General features: G+C 40.8%; 1 protein-coding gene across 20 annotated transcripts in view; it reads left to right on the top strand.

The window, feature by feature from the left end:
* SLMAP (sarcolemma associated protein) overlaps positions 1-26,429 on the top strand; it is an 88,027-nt gene that overhangs the window by 22,131 nt on the left and 39,467 nt on the right. For 10 of the 20 annotated variants that reach the window (XM_035106398.2, XM_035106390.2, XM_035106400.2 and 7 more), the window contains exons 3-9: positions 13,051-13,198; positions 16,200-16,272; positions 18,228-18,264; positions 20,118-20,180; positions 22,858-22,953; positions 23,249-23,320; positions 25,016-25,156. In XM_035106398.2, coding sequence (XP_034962289.1) covers positions 13,051-13,198; positions 16,200-16,272; positions 18,228-18,264; positions 20,118-20,180; positions 22,858-22,953; positions 23,249-23,320; positions 25,016-25,156 — 630 coding nt within the window. Of the gene's footprint in view, positions 1-13,050; positions 13,205-16,199; positions 16,273-18,227; positions 18,265-20,117; positions 20,181-22,857; positions 22,954-23,248; positions 23,321-25,015; positions 25,157-26,429 lie in introns of all 20 variants that reach the window. The other 10 variants (XM_035106394.2, XM_035106387.2, XM_035106389.2 and 7 more) reach the window with 1 other exon arrangement.

The following is a 26,429-nucleotide window of genomic DNA, read 5'->3' as shown; positions in this document are numbered from 1 at the left end:
AGCACCATCTAGTTATAGCCTGGCAGAGTCATTTCCGTTGTTGCAGCCTGAGGATAGACCCATGACAAGGACTTCTCAGTGGCAGTTCCCTATTTGTGGAATGTTCACTCCAGTGCAGCGTCTCCCTCACTCATTAATGTTCAGGGAATTTTTTAAAAAACTTCCCTTTTTACCCATGCGTTTGCTGGCTGAAATAGACTGTAACCAGGAACCTTGAAATTACATAGCTGTGAGGATATGAACCCATTTTAATGTATTTTTAGATGCTCTTTAATTGTTTTAAAATATTTAAAATATGTTTTATTTTTAACTATACTGTTTTACCACTTAGTTGATTTGCTTTCCTAGGTTCCTTTAGTAGAAAGGGCAGGATATGAATTTAATAAAGACCCATATCAACAGTAAGAATAAGTTTGTAGTCTTTGGTTTTTTTTTGCTGCTAAATGGCATATGAAACCTTTTCTGGCAGCCTTGGAACAGTCACATTATGCAGACTTGCTAAAAAAAGTCTTCAGTGCCAAATGATGTAAAAAGTGGCTAGTGAAGTCATCTTATTTAATGGAATTGTGAGTGTGGTGGCCAGCTGCTGCTTAAGCCGTGACACTTTTGCTTTATAACAAAAAGGCACCTGTCTGCATCACCATACTGGTTTGGCATGTTTAGCAGTTTTGGAAGGCTGCGAGGCTGGCAGAGATCCTAGAGGTGTAATATTACAAGGGGAAACCCTAATTGGAGCTTTATTGCATAGCTGCCTCACCCTAACATATTGTGTATGTCAGTATATGTGACTTAGTTCACAGTAGTCAACCATATATATTATTATTTGTTGATGCTAAAGAAAATGTGATAATGCGTTGGCTGTATATTTTGGAAATCACATTTGTTCTCTTCCATGCTTTGCTTTTAGAAAGGCTTGTTATAGGGGAGGTTATTCTCATTTACTGAATTATTTTGCTCTTGCTTATTACACGTGTTATTTGCCCAAGGCAGAAGATCATATTTTCAAGATTGGTAGTAAGTTGCACTTTTGCAGTAAAATTGTAATTGCTGTACTTGGGAGAAGCTGCGCTTGGCCCTCTTTCCAATTAATTGCTCATATTCCCAGTTGAATGCTCATGTTTCAAAATACAGGATGGAGAGAGTTGAAGTGTGCAGTTTTATAACAAATCTTCAGAACCTGTATTGCATAATGGCAGTACTCAAATATGTTGGATCAGTTACAGCTCTCATTGGCTATAGCCCATGTGACCAGTGGTCACAGATGATGAGGGTTGTAGTTAAAAGCATCTGGAGGGAACCAGGTTGGTTTAGGGCTGATGTAATGGATTATTATAACCATTCACAGTTTTAGCCCCAAATTTGTGAATTATTTTCTTAATAGAACTTAACACTACTCTATGCATGTCTGTATTACATTAAATTTTAAGGAAAAAGACGTGCTCAAGGCAGTGGAATGACATAGAATTACTTTTCAGTCGGGGATTTAAAGATGCCCAGCTAGCAGTATGTCCACTTTAAGATGGAATCTTTCAAAATAGTACTTTACTCTGTCTTACTAGAATTATAGCCACATTTTAGGGTGTGTTTTTTTAATTAAAAAAACCTGATGAAGAAAGCTGGTGAATTTTGAAGGTGAAGATGTTTAAAACTGGTAGGAAAAATCTTGAAAGTGCAATTGTGTTGGAACCGTCCAGAATTCATGGCATAAGAATACTTGTCAATTCTTAATGGAGACAACATGACAAACTTTAGGAGGAGAAAAATGTGTAAGTAGTAATTTGTAGCTATGGTGACAAATGTCTTGCTGCAAGTCAGCCAGATATATAAAATTACTTGTAAATTAGAACTTTATATCAGTTTTTTTCAGTGACAGGGATAAGAGAATCTGTAAAGTGTACTTTTCAAGTAAAGGAAACTGTGTACTTGACAAGAAGGAAAAAATAACTGCTGTTATGACTGGTATATTTCAAGTTCTATGGTTATGTACTGAATGATTGTTGGAAAATACACTAACATTTTTTTTCTATGCCCATCCCAATTTAACACTTTTAAATGACATAATCAGCAAAATAAATCAGTTGACGTGAGATATTAATAACTCTTGATAATTTGTTTGGCCTTTGTGTGTGGATGACAGAGGATGCAAATTGGTGATGGGAGCAGGGCAGTAGAGGATTGCTATAGACACTTCCTGTCCTATTGTGTGTTGGAATCAAATCAACAGCAGAAGGAGAGACAGAACTGTAGTCCTGGCCTTCTCCATCAGCTCAGCTGAGATCAGCTTTTGACTCCTATACTTTGAACTCCTTGCATTCCTGCTGGTCATGATCATAACTCTGTAATTAAGAACTAGTCCGTGTGTTTGCTTTTTCATTTTCCCTCTCAATCCCTTTTCCTTTTGTGTTGTGTCTTTTATACTGTAAGTCTGGGAATAGGGTTTGTCTTATCATTGACATTAGTAAGCTGCTCTTGGGTAGTTCTTCTCAGCCAATCCAGATATTTCCCCTGTAATCATTGCCTATGGGAAGTTTATACAAGCAGGACCTGAGCGTAACAGCACCCGCCAGCTGAGGTTACCAGCAAGTTGTAGTCAGAGACATACTGCCTCAAATACTAGATAGCCTTATCCTTCATAAATTTGGGTCAACTCCTTTTAAAGCCATCCAAATTGATGGCTATCACGTGTGTTAAAATTCTTTTTTCAGGTAGGTAGTTGTGTTGGTCTGATGCAGTTGAAATAAATAAAAAAATTGTCCACTAGCACCTTAGAGACCAACTAAGTTTGTTCTGGGTTTAAGTTTTCATGTACATGCACACTTCTTCAGATACAGAAGTGTGCATGTACACAAAAGCCTAGAACCAGAACAAACTTGGTTGGTCTCTAAGGTGCTACTGGACATTTTTTTTCCTTTTCTTTCTTTTTCTTTGTCCTGAATCACTCAGCATTCAGTTTCATTAAATGGCCTTTACCTTTAGTATTATGAGAAAGGGGAAACTTTTCTCTATATCCATTTTATCCATGCCTTGCATACTTTTATACACCTCTATCATGTCCCCCATAGTGGGAAAGGTTTGCCAAAGCCTCTGTTCACACAAGAAGAAAGGGGAGGGGGATTTAAGAGTTCCTTGTGTCCTGAGTTGCATGGAAGTGACTACAGTAGTGGCCAAAAGCAACACAGCCCTTCAATTCTTACGGTAATTCAAAAGATGGTCTCTCTTAAAAATTAGCTGCTGATCAAAGCATTGTACCAATTGTTTTCCTCTCTCACATCTATTTTGATGTTTACAATCTGCATCACTTATTTGCAAGCTTGTCACTCTGCATTCCTTACTGCTAAATCAAGAAGTTGTTTAGCAACTGGCTGGCCTTACTTAAGATGAAATTATTTGCTTGTAACAGATGTGGAAACAAATGGTCATGATTGAATGTGGGTGTACACAGGCAAATAACAGTAAATCTAATTACCATTTTTACACATTAGCTTACTTACCCCAGGCCATGATTCCATACACATTTCCATCTTGGTAGCATTTCTTGGTTTTTTTTTTTGTAAAAGTGGAGGCTGCTTCTAGTCATAGTTTCATTCCTTGTTAAGATTCGCTTCTGAGGCTTTTTTAAAAAACACGTCCTATTTTGTATGTGTTGCATAATGTGGTGCCCTGGTTTATGGGAACCTTTCTCTGAGATCTGTTTTCTTTATTTTTTCTTTAAGTATCTTATATTGCATTTATGATTTCATTGCTGTTGAATATGGTTCTGATGAATTAGAATGTGATTCTAGCTCCTCTTCTCCCTGTGCTAAGCAGCTGTTGTGATTCCTGAATGCTAAATGAGTGGTAATCACATGAATGCTACTCTTGTTGTTCATTTTTATAGCAGTTACTTTTTAAGAAAAGTTGCACAAGGGAAGTGATGAATGAATTAATATATCAAAAAGGTTTAAAAATACAATCTTTGTGACTAGGCCTGCACTATCAGGCTCATATTATAGATGGAGGCAGGGAGGGTACAAGGCTGCTAAGACAATAGTGGGTTCCTTAATGCTGCAAAGTGGGTTTGTGGTGAAGGTAAGTTTTGAATACAACAGTGGGGAGGGAAGGAAGGTCCTAACATAGGCATCCCCAAACTGCGGCCCTCCAGATGTTTTGGCCTACAACTCCCATGATCCCTAGCTAACAGGACCAGTGGTCAGGGATGATGGGGATTGTGTTCCAAAACATCTGGAGGGCCGAAGTTTGGGGATGCCTGTCCTAACATATTCTTAAACTACTACAGCTCTTCAAGTATTTAAAAGCATTAGGTATAGTTTATACTAAGGTTATATATAATTATAATAGTTATATTAGGAAAGAAAGGGAAAACAGAAAAGGTGTATCAAGATCTTGTGTGTGTGTTGTTTTTTTAAAAAAATGTCAAAATTTGGGAACAGAGTTACCAGTTCTATGAGAAAGGAAAAGGGCAGAGTTGTGAAATGGTAGATAAGTGGAAGTTAAAAAGAAGGTTCAGATAAGAGACAGTTAAGCAATGAATTAAGATAAATAAGAGTGAGGACGAGCACTAAAAAAATGCTTAGAAAAAAATACTCTGAATGCTAACATCAATGGGAAGCTGCTGAATAGAGGGAAGGAAAAGTGAAAGAGGAAAGAGGTGAAACATAGTAAAAGACGAAAGCATAGACATAAAGGTAAAGGACCCCTGGACGGTTAAGTCTAGTCAAAGGCTACTATGGGGTGTGGTGTTCATCATGTTTCAGGCAGCGGCATAGCTAGCCGCCTGGCTGCCCGGGGTGGCAAACTTGAAGGCACACCGCCGGGGGGGGGATGTCCATTGTGCGCATGCGTCATGACACACAACACACGTGGCAAACCCCGCTAGCAAGCCGTGGAGTGAGGCAGTCTCAATTGCATCCAGGCTTCTCAGTGGCGGTGGCAGCCGTTGGAGGTGGTCAGCCCCGCCCAGCCTGCTGCCCGGAGCAGCGCCACCCTTCCCAGCCACCACTGGTTTCAGGCCGAGGGAGCTGGGGTTTGTCCACAGACAGCTTTCCCATTCATGGCCAGCATGACTAAACTGCTTCTGGTGCAACACGACCATGATGGAAACCAGAGCGCACAGAAACAAAGTTTACCTTCTCGCTGCAGCAGTACCTGTTTATCGACTTTCACTGGTATGCTTTGAAACTGCTAGGTTGGCAGAAGCTGGAACAGAGCAATGGGGCGCTCACCACCATTGTGTGGATTCAAACCACTGACCTTCTAATTGGCAAGCCCAAGAGGCTTAGTGGTTTGGACCACAGTGCCACCTGCGTCATTCAATAGAGATAGACACTTAAAGTGCAATCCTGCCCCTTTCTACCCAGAAGTCCCACTATGTTTATAAAAGACTTACAGTACTCCGAGGACTTCAGATAAAGGTTGTTGTTGTTTAGTCGTTTAGTCGTGTCCGACTCTTCGTGACCCCATGGACCATAGCACGCCAGGCACTCCTGTCTTGCACCGCCTCCCGCAGTTTGGTCAGACTCATGTTGGTAGCTTCGAGAACACTGTCCAACCATCTCGTCCTCTGTCGTCCCCTTCTCCTTGTGCCCTCAATCTTTCCCAACATCAGGGTCTTTTCCAGGGAGTCTTCTCTTCTCATGATGTGGCCAAAGTATTGGAGCCTCAGCTTCAGGATCTGTCCTTCCAGTGAGCACTCAGGGCTGATTTCCTTAAGAATGGATAGGTTTGATCTTCTTGCAGTCCATGGGACTCTCCAGAGTCTCCTCCAGCACCACAATTCAAAAGCATCAATTCTTCGGCGATCAGCCTTCTTTATGGTCCAGCTCTCACTTCCATACATCACTACTGGGAAAACCATAGCTTTAACTATACGGACCTTTGTAGGCAAGGTGATGTCTCTGCTTTTTAAGATGCTGTCTAGGTTTGTCATTGCTTTTCTCCCAAGAAGCAGGCGTCTTTTAATTTCGGGACTGCTGTCACCATCTGCAGTGATCAAGGAGCCCAAGAAAGTAAAATCTCTCACTGCCTCCATTTCTTCCCCTTCTGTTTGCCAGGAGGTGATGGGACCAGTGGCCATGATCTTGGTTTTTTTGATGTTGAGCTTCAGACTGCAGCCTAAATGTGGAGAACAGAAGACCATTAAATTCAATGTTAGTGTCTAGTTGGATATTTTCCAAAGATATTATAAACTGCTGTTCAGGTAGACAAGAATATTTTGTGTTGCTGATTAACTTTGAGCATGTTAAGCTTTTAAAAAACAGTGGACTGCCAGGTCACATTGCAAAATACAAGCCATGTTGTAATAAGTCTGCTATGCACTCAAAAAACATCTACTATGTGTCTGCTGCTAACGAGCAGAAAATCAGATTCTAATGAGCCATTGGATGAGTTTGATTGAGCAAATATGCAGCCTAATTCAGATATGATGCCTCAAGGCCCTTACTGATTAATGGAAAGAGGAATTACCAAAGGCCTCTGTCTACACACGTAACAGAATGTGGTGATAGGATGGACGGCACTAGCACTACTTTGCTCTTTGGGGAGGGAGAATTCTGTCTTTGAATGCTCTTGCTCTCCTAAAGTTAAAACTACTGAAGATTTTGGATCATATGTATTTGCAGGAATTTATTTGTTTTGTAGTATGGGGAAGCTTTAAATGTAGCATTCTCACTACTATACTCAGAAGTTATACAGTCACCTTGCCTTATAACATTATTTCACGTGTAGAGATGTGGTATAATTGAAGATTGATAATACGCTACTGTACCTGTATATGAAGAAGGTACAGTAGTAGAATTGGCTGGAAAAATAGAATGCTGGTTGTATTTTGGAGTGAGAAATCATAATAAAACACAGATAAAATGTATGTGGTAGAAAAACAAGGATTTTAGCCTTGCCTAAAAGCACAAGTTTATACAATCATCATATGATGATTTTTATTTATTTTGCCACGTAGAGATGTTATTTAACAGGGTCATCTTTGCAGTTTCTTCATTTTTTAAAGAGAAAACACAGGTTTTCAGAGATTATCTCTTTAATGGATCTCTTCAGTGCTGCTGGAGATCTAAAATGTTCTGCTTCAAGTACAGTGACTTCAGGGGTCCAACCTTTTGTGGCCTGCCAGGCTTTCTTCAAGGTATTCAACACCCTGGTAAATTGTATTTACATTATATTATATTATATTTGTGTTCCTTGCTCCAGGTGTCACAAGATCTTCGTATCTTCAAGATCCACAACTTAGTCACTTGCCCCTGAGGGTAGGGTAGGGAAATTTTACTACCTCTTTCCTCACTGGAATGTTAAGCTCTAGTGATATGGGTGTGTCAGAATAAAACAGAACTAGAAGCCTGTTCCTTTACCAGCACTAGTATAATATTCTCTTGGGTAGAATTAGCATGCTTATTTTAGAATGAAAGTCTGTTTTCAGTATTTCATTCTTTTCAGTATAGGTTATTCAACATTTAGCTTTCGTTTGCTGGAAACTAATAAAAGTGAGACATACTATAGGTCAGCTGGAATGGAAGGATGAATAATTGTGTTGAAAGTAGAAAACATCTGTGCATCTCCTGAAGTATATTGAATTAGTCCTGTGTCTGATTTAAAGATACAGATGCATGACCTTTGTGGGTTGAAAACAAATACCAAAATTCTACACAATGGAAATTCAGATTTTGTGCCAAGAAAAGCTGATTTTTTTTGACACACAATGCACCGAGAAAGCAATACTTGAGATAAATCTTAGGGAGAGGTCTGATCCCACTGGGTCTTACCCACTGGGAGGACAAGTTATACAGTTTTCAACTGTGAAACTATAGATTTTCTATCTGCAGTAACTGATGACTGGAGAAAATTCTTAAGAGAAAGTTCCGTATCTTGCCAGGGAGATTAAGAAATTTAAGTCATTTTATTCATTTGTTCATTTAGGTTTATTCAGATTTGCAGGAATTCATTTATTTCATCTCATTTTTTCTGTTTTCAATATTTCATTTGATTATTTGTTTTAAACTATTTGTTCTGCTCTGCACAGGAAATGCAGCATTTTGAGTTAGTTTATGTTGTAGTTTATTTGGGCCAGAGTTAACTTCTGTTAGTGTTAACATTCATTCTGTTAATCGTTTACTTTGTGATGGTCTGATGACTAGATATAAATAATCCAATTCTGACGTGCATACATTATGCAAATTGAACTAATTTGCATATGTTTGCTGTTGGTGGTGGTATTGCTTTGCTGAATTTGGTGGCTAATCACCTGAAGCTCTGCCTCGCACACTTGCAGACATAGCCCAAGGTTTGAGCTTCGCCTAAGGTGGGAACTACCAGTGGTGTCAGCAAACATACATTGCCAGACCTCACTTGGCCTGCTAACACAGAGTGTTTGTGTGTGCTTTCAGCAGAGAAGAGGAATATCCAGCCCATAGACCAATTGCTGCTCTCAGGGCTTCCCAATCTTGTCATCCAGACTCTTCCCCATCCACCTTTTCCCTGCTGTTGGGCTGTTATCTATGGTCAATTGAACAATGTTCAGAAAGCTTGGCCCATCATATTTTGTAGCTCAGCAGTGGGGAAGAGGAAACATGGTTGAGTATGCATGTGGTGCAGTAAAAACAACAACCCTTTCTCACCTCATGGAGCAGTTGAGAGAGAAGGAGATCACTCTCCTCCTCCATGAGCAGTTTGTTGTGAGAAAGGGAACCCCTTTCCAGCAAGCAGCATGAAAGCCAAGAGAGCTGAATGTAGTGTGTGTGTGCACATACTGGTTCTGTCCACTTTGGGTTTGGGCACTGCCTACTGTTGGTATGTTGCTTACACCAAGGGAAGGTGGCCTTGGTGCAGGACAAGTTTCCCTTCCCTTGACTTACTGGTTTTCCTCCCCAGCTAAGTTCAAGCAGATCAGGGCATAAAGTTAGGGCACTGTTCCTCAAACTTGGGTCCTTAGCTGATGTTGGATTACAACTCCCAGTATTCCTAGCTAGAAGGACCAGCAGTCAGGGATGATGGACGTTGTAGTCCAACAACACTGAGTTAGGGTGGAATATCTTTATGTAGAAGCCTGCTGAGACTGATAAATGTTTTTTGCATTTTTCGTGTTTTGTGGTTGCAGCTATTTTATTTGTTTTATATGTACATATTTTATTGTTGTAACCAGCTCTGAGACCTTGTGGTACAAGGCGGGTAAGAAATCTAATACAGTGGAACCTCGGTTTATGAACACCTCGGTTTATGAATTTTCGGTTTATGAACGCCGCGGACCCATCTGGAACGGATTAATTCATTTTCCATTACTTTCAATGGGAAAGTTCGTTTCAGTTTATGAACGCTTCAGTTTATGAACAGACTTCCAGAACCAATTACACCCATGCTTCAGTTTATGAACATTTCAGTTTAAGTACTCCGCGGACCCATCTGGAACGGATTAATCCACTTTCCATTACTTTCAATGGGAAAGTTCGCTTCAGTTTATGAACGCTTCAGTTTAAGTACTCCGCGGACTGTCTGGAACGGATTAATCCACTTTCCATTACTTTCAATGGGAAAGTTCGCTTCAGTTTATGAACGCTTCAGTTTATGAACAGACTTCCGGAACCAATTGTGTTCATAAACCGAGGTACCACTGTACTGTAAATAAACAAACAACTTCATCAAACATGTTTCAAGCCACATTTAAATAGTGGAAAGGTGGGATAAAAATACATTACTTAAAAAAACACCTAAATAATGAAACTTCCTGTACATCCAGAATTGAGGAGAAAGCTAGACTAGAATAGTTTACACTGATGTGTATATGGAGGGGCATTTAGCCCTGTGATTCCTCTGTCTGCAGTCTGAAGTGTTTCAGTTCAGGAACAGTCACCACCTCATTTATTTGTGTCCTAAGTCAGGCTGAATGTGAACAATTTTATAATCAAACTATTTAACAAATATATTACAGTGTACTCTCCACCTGTGACAGTTCTGCTGAGTGACACTACTGGTGCATCAGGGTGAAAAATAAAGCTATTCATTGCCATTACTGCCACATCACAGGACTCTGGGTTATTTTGTCAGATTCCACTAGGATTTTCTGCCACTTGTATTCAAGATTTCAGTAATCTGGTAAACCAAGGAGCCTGGCGTTTCCAAATCAGACACTAAGAAATCATTAGAATATTGTTCCACAATTAGCTTTCATTCATGCATTCATTTATTTTTTCCTATTTTGGTAGAAATATTTATTCTTCTCCTCTTATGCCCCATAAACACTGGAAGGCTAATGTTCAGAGTTCTTGCATTTGAGTAGACTGGGTAGAGGATTAAGACACAATGGATGTTTGGGAATAGTTGGATGAAGCTATGGCATAGGGTTGATGTAAAGTGATGGAACCCTCCTATATCACTGTTGTTGTTTTTTAAAAGAAAACTAGCTGCATTTGTGTTAGAAATAATAGTGTAAGCTAGGAAGAAATTCTGTTGAGGTATTTTATTCTTTCCTAAAGAAAGGAAGTAAATTTAATTTGCTTGATGTTTCAATTTCCTGTTGGTTCATTTGATACTGCTGCTGTGTATATGCTTGTCTGATAGGTATTTCCTGTCTCGTATGTGATGACATGACTAATTTATGGCCATGGGGCAAGATCTAGTTATGGAAGTGTATGTTAGGAACCAAAACACTGAACGTGAAGAGATTATGCCAAAGGAGAAGGGTCAGAAGTGGCACTTGAGCAACTTTTTGTAATGGTCATGTGCCAACCTACTCTAATGCTTGAAAAACTCCTAGAAAAATAATTGTATCGCACACAAAAAAAGGTTTAAAACTTTTAGAAATCTAAACCAGTAATCTCTTCAAAAGAACTGTATCTGATTGTTGTGCTGATGTAGGATAGTAGCTGTGCTTCTCAATTATGCATTCATAAACACCATTTACAGTATTTATATTTAGAATATTTACATGTATGTAAATATGTCCATTATCGCAGCTCATAACTTTTTAACAAGCAGTTAAATAAGAAGTCATTTGTTTCACTTGGATGATGCAGCACATTATGTCAGGTGCGGGGAATGTTTGGCATGCCGGATGTTGCTGTACTACAACTACCATCATCTTCTGCTGTTGGCCATGCTTTGTGGGATTGATGAGAGTTGTAGTTCAGGAACATCTGAGGGACCAAAAGCTCTACATCTCGGCTTTGTTATTCATTGTTATGTTTCTTTTAAAAATGAATTCTTGTATTCCTCAATCCACTACTGTTTGGGGTATGTAAAAGATTCTCAAAGCGTACTGAAAAGCATACACTCACCTAGCAACCAGTGTACGTAAATATATTTTGGTGTGAAAACATTATTTTATGTACTATCTTCAGAATCCCCTTAACCTTAAAAATTGATGCTTCTGGAGAGAAAGTAAGGAACTTGTGTTAACTTGGAAACCAAGCAACTAAAGCCACTTCCCCTTGACCTCCACAAAGCCATCACTTTTTATTTTGTTCCTTTTCACTATTTGCCCTAACTTTATCTTACCACACTATGACACCATGTATAATGCTAGTATCATCTAAAACACTGATATGCCTGTCTTAGTCTTCTCAGTCCCGTCCAAAACTCTGCTGCCAGCTCATGCCCTCTTTCTCATCTCTCAGTCCATACAATGCGCTTCCTTAAATATCTGCATTGGTTTCCCGTACTATTTGCATCCAGGGCCGGCGCGTCCATATAGGCGGACTAGGCCACTGCCTAGAGCGCCAAAATTGAGGGGCGCTGTGCTGGCCAGCCCGCCCGCCACCGCCATCCGCCTCTGCCCGTCGCTGCCTGCAGAGCTGTCTCTAGGCTCGGGCTGGGGGGCGCCAGGGCACCTGGCGAACAGGGGCACTGTGGGGAGGAGGACGTGGGAAGCGGTCCTCCTCTGAGGCCGCTGCTGCTGTGTGCGCCTTCTGGAGGTTGGCCTGGGCAGCGGACGCTGTCTCCGTGCCGCTGCCGGCGTCGCTTCTTTCCTGCTCTCGGCTGCTTCTGGCCGCTTCCTCCCGCTCGGCCCAGAGGCGCCCGCAGCTGGCAGTGCCTCTGGGCCGTGCGGAAGGAAGTGGCCAAAAGCGGCCGAGAGCAGGAAGGAAGCGGTGCCGGCAGCAGCACGGAGACAGCGTCCGCTGCCCAGGCCAGCAGCATGGGCTCTGCGTCCCGTAGAGCTTCAGTCATCCCATGTGCTCTATAAAGTTTTCATCCCTCCTGCCATTCACATTGCACCATCTCACATCTGAGCTATCCGCTGAACCGTTGATCTTCCAATTAAAGTAAGTCAGTGGAACCACCAGGCGGTATCAATAAGATACATACCCCGGGGGGGGGGGCGGGCAAAAGGTGATCTCGCCTAGGGCGCCAAAAACCGGCCCTGTTTGCATCCATTCCCCACAGCCTTCCTCAAACTATCTTTCCCTGTTTATTTATTGATATATCCCTACATTCCTCCAACTCTACCACTCAAGTCACCCAGGGGTCTTCTGCCCTCTGAAATGATTACATATCCCTTTTTTGCCCTTGAACCAGGACTCGCCACCCAGTACTGTTACATACAGTACGTATTGCTATCTCTTTCAAAGCCCACCTTACCCATTAAGCATTTGGCTTTTATGGTTTAGTTGTCACCCCCCAGTTACAACAAAGCTGTCACCACCAGTTACATGTAACTGTGCTTGCTCACCTTCATCCCATATTATGTTTGCCTTGTACATTCTTTATTCCTTCCCTCCCCCCCTTTTTCTACAGCTCTCAAAATTAGACTCTAAACTCTTTGAAGAAGCAACTCTTTAAATTTGGTTTGCTCTGAAAGGCTTCATGGTGCTGCTGCTGCCTACTACTACTGTAGTAGTAGAAGTAGTAGTAATAATAATAATGATAATAAAAAACAGTATGTGATAATAGGAATTATTATCATTACTTCTTAATGTGTAGTGGGATATTTATGCATAAATATGCTATTTTTATTTACCCGTTTGTTGACTGACTATCATTTTAAACTTGGATTTGCCTTTAGTCTTTAATGTAACATTTTTCTTGTAGGTGACTTAAATTTATCTGTTTTTCTTACAGTTCTATCTTCAAGACACTAAGAGTAGCAATGGTACCTTTATAAATAGTCAGAGACTGAGCAGAGGATCTGAGGAAAGCCCACCATGTGAAATTCTGTCTGGTGATATCATTCAATTTGGCGTAGATGTGACGGAGAACACGCGGAAAGGTAAGGGTACGGATCACTTTCTTTCCTCTCTTTTTAAGTTGAGAATCTCAAGTATGTTCTAGCCATAAGCAAGCTTTAAAGAAAAACAAAGCACTTAGTTTAGATTTGGTATTTTACAGTATCTTCTTAAAAGCATCTCTTCATACATCCAGGCAGATATACCATTCTGATTGGTATTATGGTGCTGGTGGATATGCTTTTAACCCTTCCAGCTTTTGTCAGAACCATTTGTGCTGCTGTTCCAATCAAGACTGCACCTCCCTTATGAGTGCTGATTGGAAGAACAACCTACACAAATGCAAATACACATTTAAGAAACCATGCAGTGTGGCAGCGCCTTTACAGACTTATGGTACCGGTATGTTATTAGATTCAGGTAGGTCTGACGCAGTAGAAATATATTTTTAAAAATTAAAAAAAAATATGTCCAGTAGCACCTTAGAGACCAACCAAGTTTGTTCTTGGTACGAGCTTTCGTGTGAAGTGTGCATGCACACGAAAGCTCATACCAAGAACAAACTTAGCTGGTCTCTAAGGTGCTTCTGGACAATTGGTATGTTATTAGTTAGCCCTGATAGTTTTACTGAAGGGGAGCATAGAGGTCCTTTAAATAAAAGAAAAATAAATGAACAACTTTTGTATAAGCATTGGATTTGCTGTTACTTTTCTGCATGTTGCCTATTCCTATGATGCCTTTTTTTTGCAAACAGATTATGCTTTTAACTCCAGACAAGTGTCAAAACATTACAGAAATCACAACGTCCGAAAAATAAAGTGGTGGACTTGCATAATTTTCACATTTTATAAAATGTGATTTAGGGGAAGCAGTCTATAGGAAACTTAATATTGTTTCCCAATTGTTTTAAAATGAAACCTGTAACTGTTTCATCAGGAATTAGCTCTTCATGGAATAATTAGCTCTTCATGGAAGTCTGAACATGTTTTAATCTCAGCTCTTCTTTTTGTACATTGGGTGTTATATTTGATGATATTTATCTATAAATACCCATCTTGTTTGTTTTTCTTTAAGTTAGTGCATTGCATGAGAGAAGTAGAATTCAGTGCCATAGATCAACTATGTGATATTTTATTTACTATTATATATTTCCTGCCCTTTCTCCAAGATCAACATTTCAATGCAGCCTTCCAGCAGCCACAAGAAATTAGGATGAGAGAATATGATTTGCCCAAGACCACACAGCTTGCTTCATAGCTGAGCCCAGCACTCTAGAGCAATAAACTCACTATTTAATACTTGTTTGTTTGTTTTAAAACTGGCTAGTTTGGAACATACAGTGTATGCTTTTCTTTTAGCTGGGTTAGATGTATTTCAAAATGTATTTACATATGAAAGTAGTGACCACCATTTGAACAAATTTGGCAAGTAATTCTCTTTTCAGCATTTAAATCCAAACCAATATTTCACTTAGGATAAAAACTACGGTACTTTTTCTATTTAGCTTCCTTTTGCCAAGATGGATGAAGCCAGTGTGCTTATGCAAAGACTTGTTGTACACAAGGAATTTCCCTACATTTCAGTGGCATCTCCTCACATCTCATAGATTGATGCTCCAGATGTTTCTATGACATTTGAGCATGACTCAGGAGGGCTGCTTTTGGAAGAGGAACCAAAAAACTATAAGTGTGTAAAATACTGTTCCTGGTGCTTAGGATCTCTTTTACCTGAGGTGGAAATGCCCTTCTCAAGCACATATTACAGGCATCCCCAAACTTCGGCCCTCCAGATGTTTTGGACTACAATCCCCATCATCCCTGACGACTGGTCCTGTTAGCTAGGGATCATGGGAGTTGTAGGCCAAAACATCTGGAGGGCCGCAGTTTGGGGATGCCTGACATATTATCATGTATCGCAGGGGTCAGCAAGGTTTTACCTGCCCGAGCCGGTCAAGTCATGCGGAGATCTCTCCATGGGCTGGATCACACACACACACAATTTCCGGTGTCTGGGCATGCGCAGAAACGATTTCCAGCGCTGTGGAAGCGAGTCCCCGTGCCGGTTTAGCATAGAGTGCGGGGATTCGCCGAGTGGGTGGCTCAGTTCGGGGGCGGCTCATGGGCTAGTTAAACTTGTCCCCATGGCCACTTTTGGCCCATGGGCTGGAGGTTGCTGACCCCGGGTGTATCGTATCTCTGACTATGCTTTTTACAGCCCCCTCTAATTGTTGCAAATTATTCTTTTAGTTCTCTACATTAGTTCATCAACATGCCTGAAGTAGTATAGAGTTTCTTAGTCTTACTCTTTTTGATCTAAGGTTGGTCTTGCACACTTAGGCAACTGATCTAATTTTCATGTACTTATTTTTGCATCACTTTTGAAAGCTTGTGGTTTTCAAGCTTGTGTTTTTTTGTGATCCCTAAGTGTTCTCTGAAATCTTGCCCACACTTAAACATTTTTCTGGTGCCTGCTGTCTGAACAGTTCGGAACTGGGTCGACAACACAGAGTCATAGCTGTCAACCCTTCCGTTTTTGGCAGGAAAACCCCAAATTTAAATCTGTTTCCCGCTGCAACCTCGGATTGTAAAATACCCCGTAAATGTCCCGGCTCCCAGCTGGCTGCTCGCTCACTTGCTGAGTGCTGCCGAAAATCACCTCTGTGCATACTCGGGCATGCGCAGAAGTGATTTCTGGTGCCCAGACATGCGGACACGGGCAGCCTGGCACCGGAAGTCGCTTCTGCGCATGTCTGGACATGCGCAGAAGCAACTTCCGGTGCTGCGCTGCTGCTGATCCCTTATTTTCCAATCTGGAAGTTGACAGCTATGCACAGAGTGGCACAGGACTAAGTCTATCTGAACTTTTTGACACCAACACCCAATCATCCTCTGTTTAACTTTGCTTGTACACCTGACTGTTTTATCAGTCTGTTCTTTGTCAGACAGAATTACTTCAGTATTATTGAATGTTTCATTGTTTTCACTTTTCATTGACTAATTTTATTGAATACTTACTTAGAACTTACAATGTTAATGTTCTTTCCAGTCACCCATGGATGCATTGTCTCAACAATAAAACTATTTCTCCCAGATGGTATGGAAGCTAGGCTACGGTCAGAGTAAGTGTAACTTTGCAGTTGTTCTAATATCAAATATGTTTCAGATGGTAAAGAATTTCTACATACCAGGACTAAAACTGCTGTCTAATACAATGATCTTAATATTGCAGAGCTAGGGTTATTAACATCACCACCCATTTTGGTATAAGACCATAAGTGCTCATCTGTTTCGAGACATCTGATTTAATCATTTATTATTTATTTCGCAAGATTTATATACTGCTTGTTTGTAATAACACCTCAAAGTAGCTTACAAAAAGAAAGAACAATAAAATTACCAGTAAAAAAAAAGTTTAAAACAGTGGGGCAATAAATATATGAATCCCTGTGGACCCATGTGTGTGGGTGAACAACAAAAGAATTGTCTGGGTGCCTGTATTCAAAAAGTGGGGCTAGTATAAGAGAACCCCAGTAGCAGAGTATTAAACTCATAAAAATAAGTGGCACATTAAAGCTTAATGTTATGAATATAGGATGTTAGACCTTTTTATCCCATTCAGCTGCACACAGCAGCTGGCCTCTTTCTACCCCCCTTGCAATGAGCAGACCAAATGCTGTTAAGTTTAAAATGCTTTCCTCGCAGATTCAAAGTCTCAGTCATGCCTTGTCCCATGCAGCAACAAAGATAATACAGGCAAAAATACATTTGCGTAGAAAATGCAGAATACTCTGTAAGCTTGGGAGCAAGCTTACACACATCCTCCTTAGTTGGTTACACAGTGCAGCGAGAAGGGGGAAGGAGGAAAGCAGCTTCACTTCTTCTCTGGAGGCGAGGGGGCATGACCTAACTGAGTCTATTTAGCAATGCAGCTCTGGTCCTTTACTCAGTCATGCACTAACTAGCACTTGTTCATAGTTATGTTTAACTGTAATCTCCCACAAAAACAACTTTTTATAACTTTCAAAAAAATAATTAACACCAATGATAAGCTAAAAACCAGATTAAAACACATGTCAACCTACATGTCCAGATAGGCTTGGCTAAACAAAATGTTTTTTAGCAGGTGCAGAAAGGAGTACAGTGAGAGTGCCTGCCTGATGTCAATAAACAGGGAGTTCCAAAGTGTGGGTGCTGCCACACTAAAAGTTCATTACTGTAGCTTAAAAATGAGGGAAGTGTATTATGTGGCACCTGTAACAATGCCAGTTCTGCAGATCGAAGTGGTTGAGTTGCCGGATGTGGCGTAAGGCGATCTCTCAATTAAACTGGTCTCATGCTGTTAAGGGCCTTATATACTGATAGTAAAGTGACACGCTGGCCTTGGCCCAGTAACAAATCAGCAGCCAGGGCAGGTCTCAGCAGAGGTGTTATATGCTGACAGGGTCTCACTGCTGTCAGCAACTGTGCCTCAGCATTCTGCACTGCATGCCGTTTCCAGGTCAAGTGCCAGGGAACCCCACATAGAGTGCATTTCAATACAGTGGTGCCTCGCTTAACGAATGCCCTGCTTAACGAAATTTCCGCTTAACGAAAGGTTTTTTCTAGCGGAGGTTGCCTCGCTAGATGAATGCATTTTACGAAAAATTCGTCTAGCAAATCGTGGTTTCCCATAGGAATGCATTGAAATTCAATTAATGCGTTCCTATGGGCAAAACAAAATTCAAAAAAATTCAATGCATTCCTATGGGATTCGCTAGACGAATTTTTCGTTATAAGAAAAGACCTGTGGAACGAATTAAATTCGTCTAGCGAGGCACCACTGTAGTTCAATCTGAAAGTAACCGATGGATGAATTACTGCGGCTGGGCTTTCCTGATCCAGGAGTGTCCTAGCTGCTATACCAGTGTCAGCTGGCAAAGACACTTCTAGCCACTAAGGCTACCAAAACCTCCAGCGACAAAGCTGGATTCAGAAGCGCCCACGGGTTGCAAATCTGCTCCTTCAGGGACAATGAAACTCTGTTCAGGGTATAGAAGGATAATAATATTTAAATGGTGATGTTTTTCTTCTACAGTGTCATCCATGCTCCCTTACCAAGTCCTGTTGATAAGGTATGTCCTAGAACATTTCTTTCCTTCTGCCACATAGATGTAAAAACAACACTTTTAAAAAGAGCCAAGTGCTTTGAAAGACATTCGAAGTGGATATTGTTTCCTGAGTACATCTTCTCTCCCCCCCCCCAATAATAGCTTCCATACTGTTTGAAAGTGTGGGCGTCCTGCTTTGAGGATGCCAGTCAAAAAGTGGGATGCAGCAAATTGTTTTGAATAAAGCGTTGACACAGTAATGTGCCTGAGGGCTGCACGCATTCCATTTTTTATATAAGCACGAATTTATGCCATCTCAAATTGCTTTTTAATTTTTGTTATGATAGTGAAAAATGTTACCTTATATAAGATAAATTCAACACAGCAAAACTTATGAGGACACGTGTACAGACTTAGGAGGACACATACAGATCAGCAGTCTTAAATTGTCCTAGATATTAATAAACCCGTCTTTCGATAATTCCCGCCCCCTGGAATCACTTTTTGAAAAATAAGTCTTGTTTGTTTGTTTGTTTGTACCCCACCCATCTGATTGGGTTGCCCCAGCCACTCTGGGCAGCTAAATGTGTCTTATTAGTCTTTATTAAATTTCTGTACCACCCTTCATCCAAGGATAGCAGGGCAGTTTACAATATAAAAACAAAAAAATACATAACATAGTAACAAAGAAAACCAAGAACAAAACCAAGAATACATTTTTAAAAGTTAATCTGTGATTGTAGGAATTTGTGTAAAAGCTATGGTTTACAATGTAAAAGAAGCCTGCACCTGCTTAGTTTCTCCCTTCTTATGCTGAGGCAAAACTGACAATGATTGCTGACTTAGCATTGCATTCTGAACCAAAAACCATGGTTTGCTTTACTCCAAACAAACCATAGTGATAAGCCAAGGTTGGTTTTTGGCTATCCAGTTAGGGCTTGAAAGGTTCTTTTAACATAAAAGTTCTCAGACAACTCAAATATAAAAGTCAGAGGTAGGATGTTTAATACCATGTTTTTTTTTATGTTTAGCCTCCAATACTGTGCTACACTTGTATACAGTCCTAAAGGGTGCAGTACCTAATTATAGATATCCTTAATTAACTAAGCTTGTTGTAAGTATACACTAGATTAAAAACCAGTGCTGACTGAAAAGCTGGCTTGTGCTTTACAGGTACATACATGCATTCTTTTACAATTGGCTGGGTGCATACGGTTTCTTGCACAATGGACATTCCAGTACTATGACTAATATCATATTAATATGCTCTATCAAGTTGCTAAACAATTTACTAGCTTAATTTCTTCAACATAAGAAAGTTAACAGAAATCTAGAGAAATAAGACAAATATACATAAAGTCAGCATGTCAAAAAAGGAAAGGAAAGAAAACTGAATAAAACATCTAAAAAAATTATGAGTAACTTAAGTAGGCTTATGTAAGCTTGCTGAAACAAACAAACAACCAGCACATTGCTTCATACTAACTGTTCTGTATACAAAAATGGAATTCCATTTACCTTTCAAATACATAATTTGAGGTTGGCCAGCAAACAATGATAAAAAGAAAACATAGGGGTAACTGTTAGCTCAAAATAAGGATGCTCTGTAAATGTATACATGTGTCCCTTTTTCTTTATTACAGTAGCTTGCATTTAAGGAAGTTGCAAAAGTTTTAGAGGATAAAAGCCTTTTTTGTTGCAGTTTTGCTATTAACCTCATAAATCGAGTGAACTAATGATGACAGGCCTTCACTTGTTTGCATAATTGTTTGAATGGATTAAGAGGAGAGAAAAGAAGGGAATTTTTTGATAACAGTTTATTTTATATACATTGAAGTATTATGGGTTCCAGAGAAATTTGTTTTTCAATTTCACAGGTTGCTGCTAACACTCCCAGTATGTACTCTCAGGAACTGTTTCAGCTTTCTCAGTATCTACAGGTAACTTTTCTTTCGGGCATATGTATAATTCCTGTTCCTTTATATTGTATAGGTTTGACTGAGTCATCTTCTACATAATCAGTTTGGAGCTTCTGTGTGGCAGATATATTAGGAGTAAGGCTGAGACTGGATTAGCTAGTGACATCATGCATATAATGGACTTTCTTGTTATAATGTTTGAAATTCTAGAAACCAGTTCCAAGTGTTTTCCCTGCCATGCATACACTATAGTCATAATTAGTATCTGTAGAATGCGAGTATTAACCTAATCTCAGCTCATTGTTATGAGTAGCATTCCTAACTTCTATCTCCCAAGTATGTATGGGGAAATGGCCTGGGGTGGGGGTTGGATGGGACATGCAGTGGTCAAAGAAGCATCTTTCAGTCTTGCCCCCAAACTGCTGTAGCATCTCTCCAACCAGTTCCCTGATATCTAATACCCATTTTGGCAGGATACCAAATGAAATTTAAGGTAGATTGAAACACCAAGCTACAGGAGTGAACATGTTTCCTGCAAGTCTCCTAATCCCCATTCTCAGTTGGCATCTCCCCCCTTTATATCCTAGTAAAATGTATCTATGGGAAGTTCTAGTATACTTAACCTATAAAGAATAAAATTAAGTGCACTTCAGATCTCCCAGAGGGGCTATCTGGCATTACCGCTTTTGTATTCCCTTTGATCCATTTCTTCCTGGACTGTAGACAAGAGTGGGCCGTATAAATCTCTCTCTTCTCTTAGCCTACGCACACATTACCAGCTTAAAACATCTAGGTTTCAATTGGGATTAAAGCTGGTTTGGGGAATAATGCATCAAAATGCAGCATTTCATAAAAACAACTGGATAGTTATGGATTGAGACTAATGCATGTACACTGCTTCCAAAACCAGTGGTGGGAATGCAATCAGTGCAGGGTTACACTTTGGAGGTTTCAACAGTTTAATATTGACTTCTGGAAACTGTCTGTGCCAATTTGCAAACCTCTGATTGTAGTAGTATTGTGTGCAAAATTATTAAGTGCAGCCAATTTTTTGGGTAGTAGTAGAGGAGGAGTATTTTGAGCTGATTAAGGAAAAGATATACAGGCAACCCTCCCCCATTTACTCGTGTTTAGTATGTACATTACTGTGTATATGCACGTTGTGCTGAACCCAGGAGTGAATTTAAAAATTGCTAAACTTTCCCCAGAAGAGCCAAGAAAGGTCAGGAAAAGGCACAAAAACAGCGCCTAGCAATCCCACGAGCCTTTGCAATCGCAGTCACAAGAGCCCTTGCATCAACCGTTGAGGCCTATAGCGAGTTGGAGTTTGAGGAAGGAGGTTGGGAGGGAATGAATGTGGCGTAGTTTGATAGAGTTTTGGGTGGAGATTTTCAAGCCGTTCTTTGAGGCAGCACCTAAACGCAAGGCGCCATCATCTTCCTTGGGTGATGACAAACTCAAGAGGTAGCGAGTGGTGCCCACGCTGGAGGAGAAATTGGAAGTGCTGGACTGCTTCCGGGATTGCATGAGTGTGTGTGCCGTGGTACACAAGTTTTGCAAGAATGAATCCAGCATACGTGCCTTTAGGATATGGGAAGAAAATCCAGGCAGTGGAGCAGTGAGTACCTTTACACCTATAACTACCAGGGTCCCAGCTAGGTGCGTGATGAGGCCCTGGTGAAGGCACATGAGGCACTGGACCTGTGGCTAGATGACATGAACTGCCAGACGACAGATACACCTTGCACAAGAAGCCTCTCTGGCTGTATGCACACTCCTGTGAAGGAGCTCCAAGCCAGCTCTGGTTGGCTGGCCTGCTTCAAACGCCAATTTGAAGAATGTTGGCCCCTCTGGTGAAGCTGCATCCATGGACCAGGAGGCTGCCCAAGTGTGCCCTCACCAGCTGAAGAGACAGAAGCACCAGCTGCCCATCACCATGTTCCTCTGCAAGACACTACCAGCCCTACCCAGTGAATCTGACCCACAGCCAAGCACCTCGGGGTACTGGTCTACCCCACTTGTTTTTTGAAAATCGTCGTCTAGCAATGAGGAAGACTGAGTGCCATCATGGCGACCATTTCTGCCCATCTGGTACCGGGCTGCTGGTTTTTCAAAGGGTTTTTTCTAGGCTTTCCAGAGGTTTAGAGGGTATTTGCAGGCTTTTCCAATGGGTGCTCCAATTATACATGATTTCATGTATGTGCGTGGTTACTCCAAACGCAACCCCTGCGTAATTGGGGGTTGCCTGTATTCCTATTGACTACCAAGCCCTTTTTAAAAAAGAAGGGTAAAGTATGCCACCTAGTGGTTTTCGGTAAAGATAACTTTGAACATTTTGGTGAGCAATTGGGTTTGTTCTTTCAGTTTCTTCGAACTTTGATAGCTGCTGAGCTGCTTTCTTTTCCTTGAAACAGAAGTAGTCCTTGAAGTGTTTTTTGTCTTTAAAATTCATACCTGTACAAAGCCTACAGTGAGATGGGCCCCAACATCTGTAAGAGGCCAGAGCACATTCTATGCATATTTGGGAACCTGAGTTCATTGATGTCTCAACTCAGCCAAAATAATCATATCTAGTTAAGACAGTGTGTTGAAATCTCTCACCCTTTTAAACCATTTAGCTCTACTTTGTAAGTGCTGATATATCTATATTGCTACTGTGTTGTACTAATAGGTTTTTTGTTGTTGTTATTCAATGCAGGAAGCCTTACATAGGGAACAAATGTTGGAACAGAAATTGGCCACCTTGCAGCGATTGCTTGCTGTCACACAAGAGGCGTCAGATACCAGTTGGCAGGTATTTTGTGTGATGTTGATTTTGGACCCTTTCAGTAAGTAGATAGCACCTACTTTTCTGTCATAACTATAGATTACTGTGAACTAATCTGAAGTGTAGTTAGCAATGCTGTAAAGCACGGCCAGTGGTTAGGGGCAATGGGAGTTGGAGTCAAACAACATCTGGAGGGCACCACTTGGCTTCCCCGGTAGTAAAGTAGTGCATAAAACCCATGTTCTTATTAAATACTCACTGTGTGTTTTTACTGTATTAGATGCTGCTAATTTACGAATGTGCTTGAATTTCTTTCTAACAGGCTTTGATAGATGAAGATAGACTACTATCAAGGTTAGAGGTTATGGGAAACCAACTACAAGCATGTTCAAAAGTAGGTAGTTTGCTCGGATTTAGAGTTTGGGAACTTGGAGTACTTGATAATATCAAAACATGTATTATTTGTTTAGTGAATATAAGAGGGAGCCTTTCTAGATCAGATCAAAGGTCCACCTAGGACTAGGTCAACATCCTGTTTCTCACAGTGACCATGCACATGTTATCAGGAAGCCTACAAGCAGGCCAGGAAAGCATTTGCTCCACCGTTGCCACCTCCCCTCATCACCTTTAAACTCAGTGACATACCACCTTTGGACATGGAGGTTTCATGTATCAATGGTACCTAGAAGCCAGTGATGGGGGGGAGGGGATGAACTCTGTGTACTCAAGGAATTGTATGATTTTGGTGTTTGTTTTTATTGGGTCTATGATTGTATAAGGAAATTTATTCTGGTTGACATTTTAAAAGCATTCTAAGCCAGTGGCCATTTCCATTCAGTGTGCCAGTACCAGAATCATGTTAGTGCTGAAAAAATGTGTGTCTTCTTGCCACTCGCTGTTCCTTCTGTTTTCGTGTTCAGGTTATTGTTTTTAGGATGAAGCTCCATTTAAATGTAAGCCACCTTGGGGTGCTCATAAAACCAGAGTACAGTGGTACCTTGGTTCTTGAACTCAATCCGTTCTAGAAGTCCGTTCAACTTCCAAAACGTTCGCAAAACAAGGCGTGGCTTCTGGAAACAATGCTTAACCTTGCAGTTAAGGTCTCTGCTGATGTTTCCTTAAGCATAGTTTATATATGCGTATGTCTTTAATACTGTCAAACCTCAGTTGTTGAACATAATCCATTCCGGAAGCCCGTTTGGCTTCCGAAACATTCGACAACCGAATCATGGCTTCTGATTGGTTGCAAGAGTTTCCTGTACTCAGCGGAAGCTGCGTCAGACATTCAGCTTCCAAAAATGTTCGAAAACTTCAGCATTTACTTCTGGGTTTTCGACGTTCGGGAGCCAAATTGTTTGAAAACGGAGCTGTTTGGGAGCCAAGATCTGACTGTAGTTCCTACAAAGGAAGAGAGTATGCATTTCCAAATTTAGCTCCTGGCCATTAACTATGGTTAAGGAGTCAATGTTATGCCTGCACCTCTCTCTTACATCTCTGAAACACCCCCCCCCTTTGTATTTTTAATGAGGAAAAAACCTTAGAATTTTGCATAGCACAAGCATAGTAGTTTCAGTTTGAAATGGTATACAGTGGTACCTCAGTTTACAAACTTAATCCGTTCCGGAAGTCTGTTCTTAAACCAAAACCATTCTTAAACTGAGGCATGCTTTCCCTAATGAGGCCTCTCTCTGCCGGTGCCCTTCCACTGTTCGGCTTCCGTTCTTAGACCGAGGTAAAGTTTGTAAACCCTGACACTACTTCCGGTTCTGCGGAGTTCGTAAACCAAATAGTTCATAACAGGGTTTGTTCTTAAACCGAGGTACCACTGTACTGACATGACTTCTCAGAAGTAAATCTGCAGTCAAGAATGTCAGACAATGTAGCATTTGAAAAATGATAAGAATGTTTCGGACATCATGAGGGACAAGGTGGGAAAGTTTTAATGGAATACCAGATTTCCTAGGATAAAACCCATAAGTGAATTCCTAAAATGGATGACATATTTTCGTAACGTAATGTAATACTATTGTAAATGGTAATATGAGCGTGGGGCTTTAAGATTTCCACCATGTTGCATTTCTGCTTACAGAATCAAACAGAAGATAGTTTGCGAAAGGAGCTTATAGCATTGCAGGAAGACAAGCATAACTATGAGACAACTGCCAAAGAGTCCTTGAGGCGGGTCCTTCAGGAAAAAATTGAAGTGGTCAGAAAACTTTCTGAAGTGGAGGTATTTATAATTTGCATTTTAGCCATGTTGCCACCATACCATGAAAATAAAACATCAATGTGTCAACATCTTTATTATTTTTTGCTGGGTTTTTTTGCTTGTCTTGAGATTTATTTCCGGACTCTGAGATTTAACCCTTTTTAAAATAGGGTTTTATCTTGCAAAGTTAGGGAGGTACTTTTTCCCTGCTCAAACAACTCTTCTTTGGAATGTATGTATCTGACTTGTGCATTTTTCTCAGGTATGCATTCAGGTTTTTGTTTTGTATGCTAGTACTAATGACTTGAACTGTCACTTCTTCTTTTTTTAACTCATAAAATTGTATATGCATAAAGATCATAAAATGGTGGAGCTATTTTGATTAAAGTTGAATTCACACTGTGCACACCTCTGTTCAAAATTAAACTGTACTCAAATTGATTGCCCTTTGTATTTATTTAAAGAGTAGGATTGAATCCAATGGAGACATTGAGCTTGTACGACTTCTGCTTGTGCAACAGATATTCCCTGTGCACCCCTAGAACAGATTGGAGGGAATGCTGCAGTGATTGGGGAGAGGGCAAGGGCAGCATGCTTAGCAAAATAATGTTTTGAGTAATTTTATTTATTTACTAGCTGGCCCTGCCACGCGTTGCCGTGGCTAATCCCTGTGACTGTCACCACCCTGTGTCGATCCATGACATATCACCCCCCCACCCCCGGGTCATCCATGTGACTGGCCCCACCGTGTCCTGACCCATCCTGTCCCCTCCTCCCCCCAACCCCCACCCAGGGGAGTCAGTACCTCCATTCGGCCTAGTCTTTAAAGGCTTCGGCCTAGTATGTAAATGGCAGCTGAGGTGCTGTTGAGAGGGAAGGTTCTATAGGTGTAGTACCAGTGTAGCCGCCGCTAGAGGGCGCTGGTTTGTAACCTGGTTCTTTTCCGAGCATGCACTTTTGGGTTTGGGGTTTTTCGTGGCGTAGGTGTGACATCTGTCTTAGCAAACTTTATAAGATTAATCTCACGGTAGCATGGGACGTTGTGTGCAAATTTGAGTGCTATCGGTCAAGCGGTTTCGGTTGAAAGTGGAAACACACCCGCATGCCATTTTTACATTTTATATATATATATAGATTTAGGACACTTGTACTCAGCTCTTCAGCCAAAAAGACTCCCAGAGCAGCTTACATACAATCAAAGCAAATTCTAAAAAAGCACGACACCCAAGGGGAAAGGGATAGGGAGGGAAGAAGGGAATGAAAATGAAAATGCAGGCACCAGTTTCTAATCTAA

This window comes from Zootoca vivipara, chromosome 2 (assembly GCF_963506605.1).
Source record: "Zootoca vivipara chromosome 2, rZooViv1.1, whole genome shotgun sequence".
NCBI lineage: Eukaryota > Metazoa > Chordata > Lepidosauria > Squamata > Lacertidae > Zootoca > Zootoca vivipara.
Note: the sequence above shows the minus strand (reverse complement) of the source record. Positions and strands in the feature narration are given on the sequence as shown.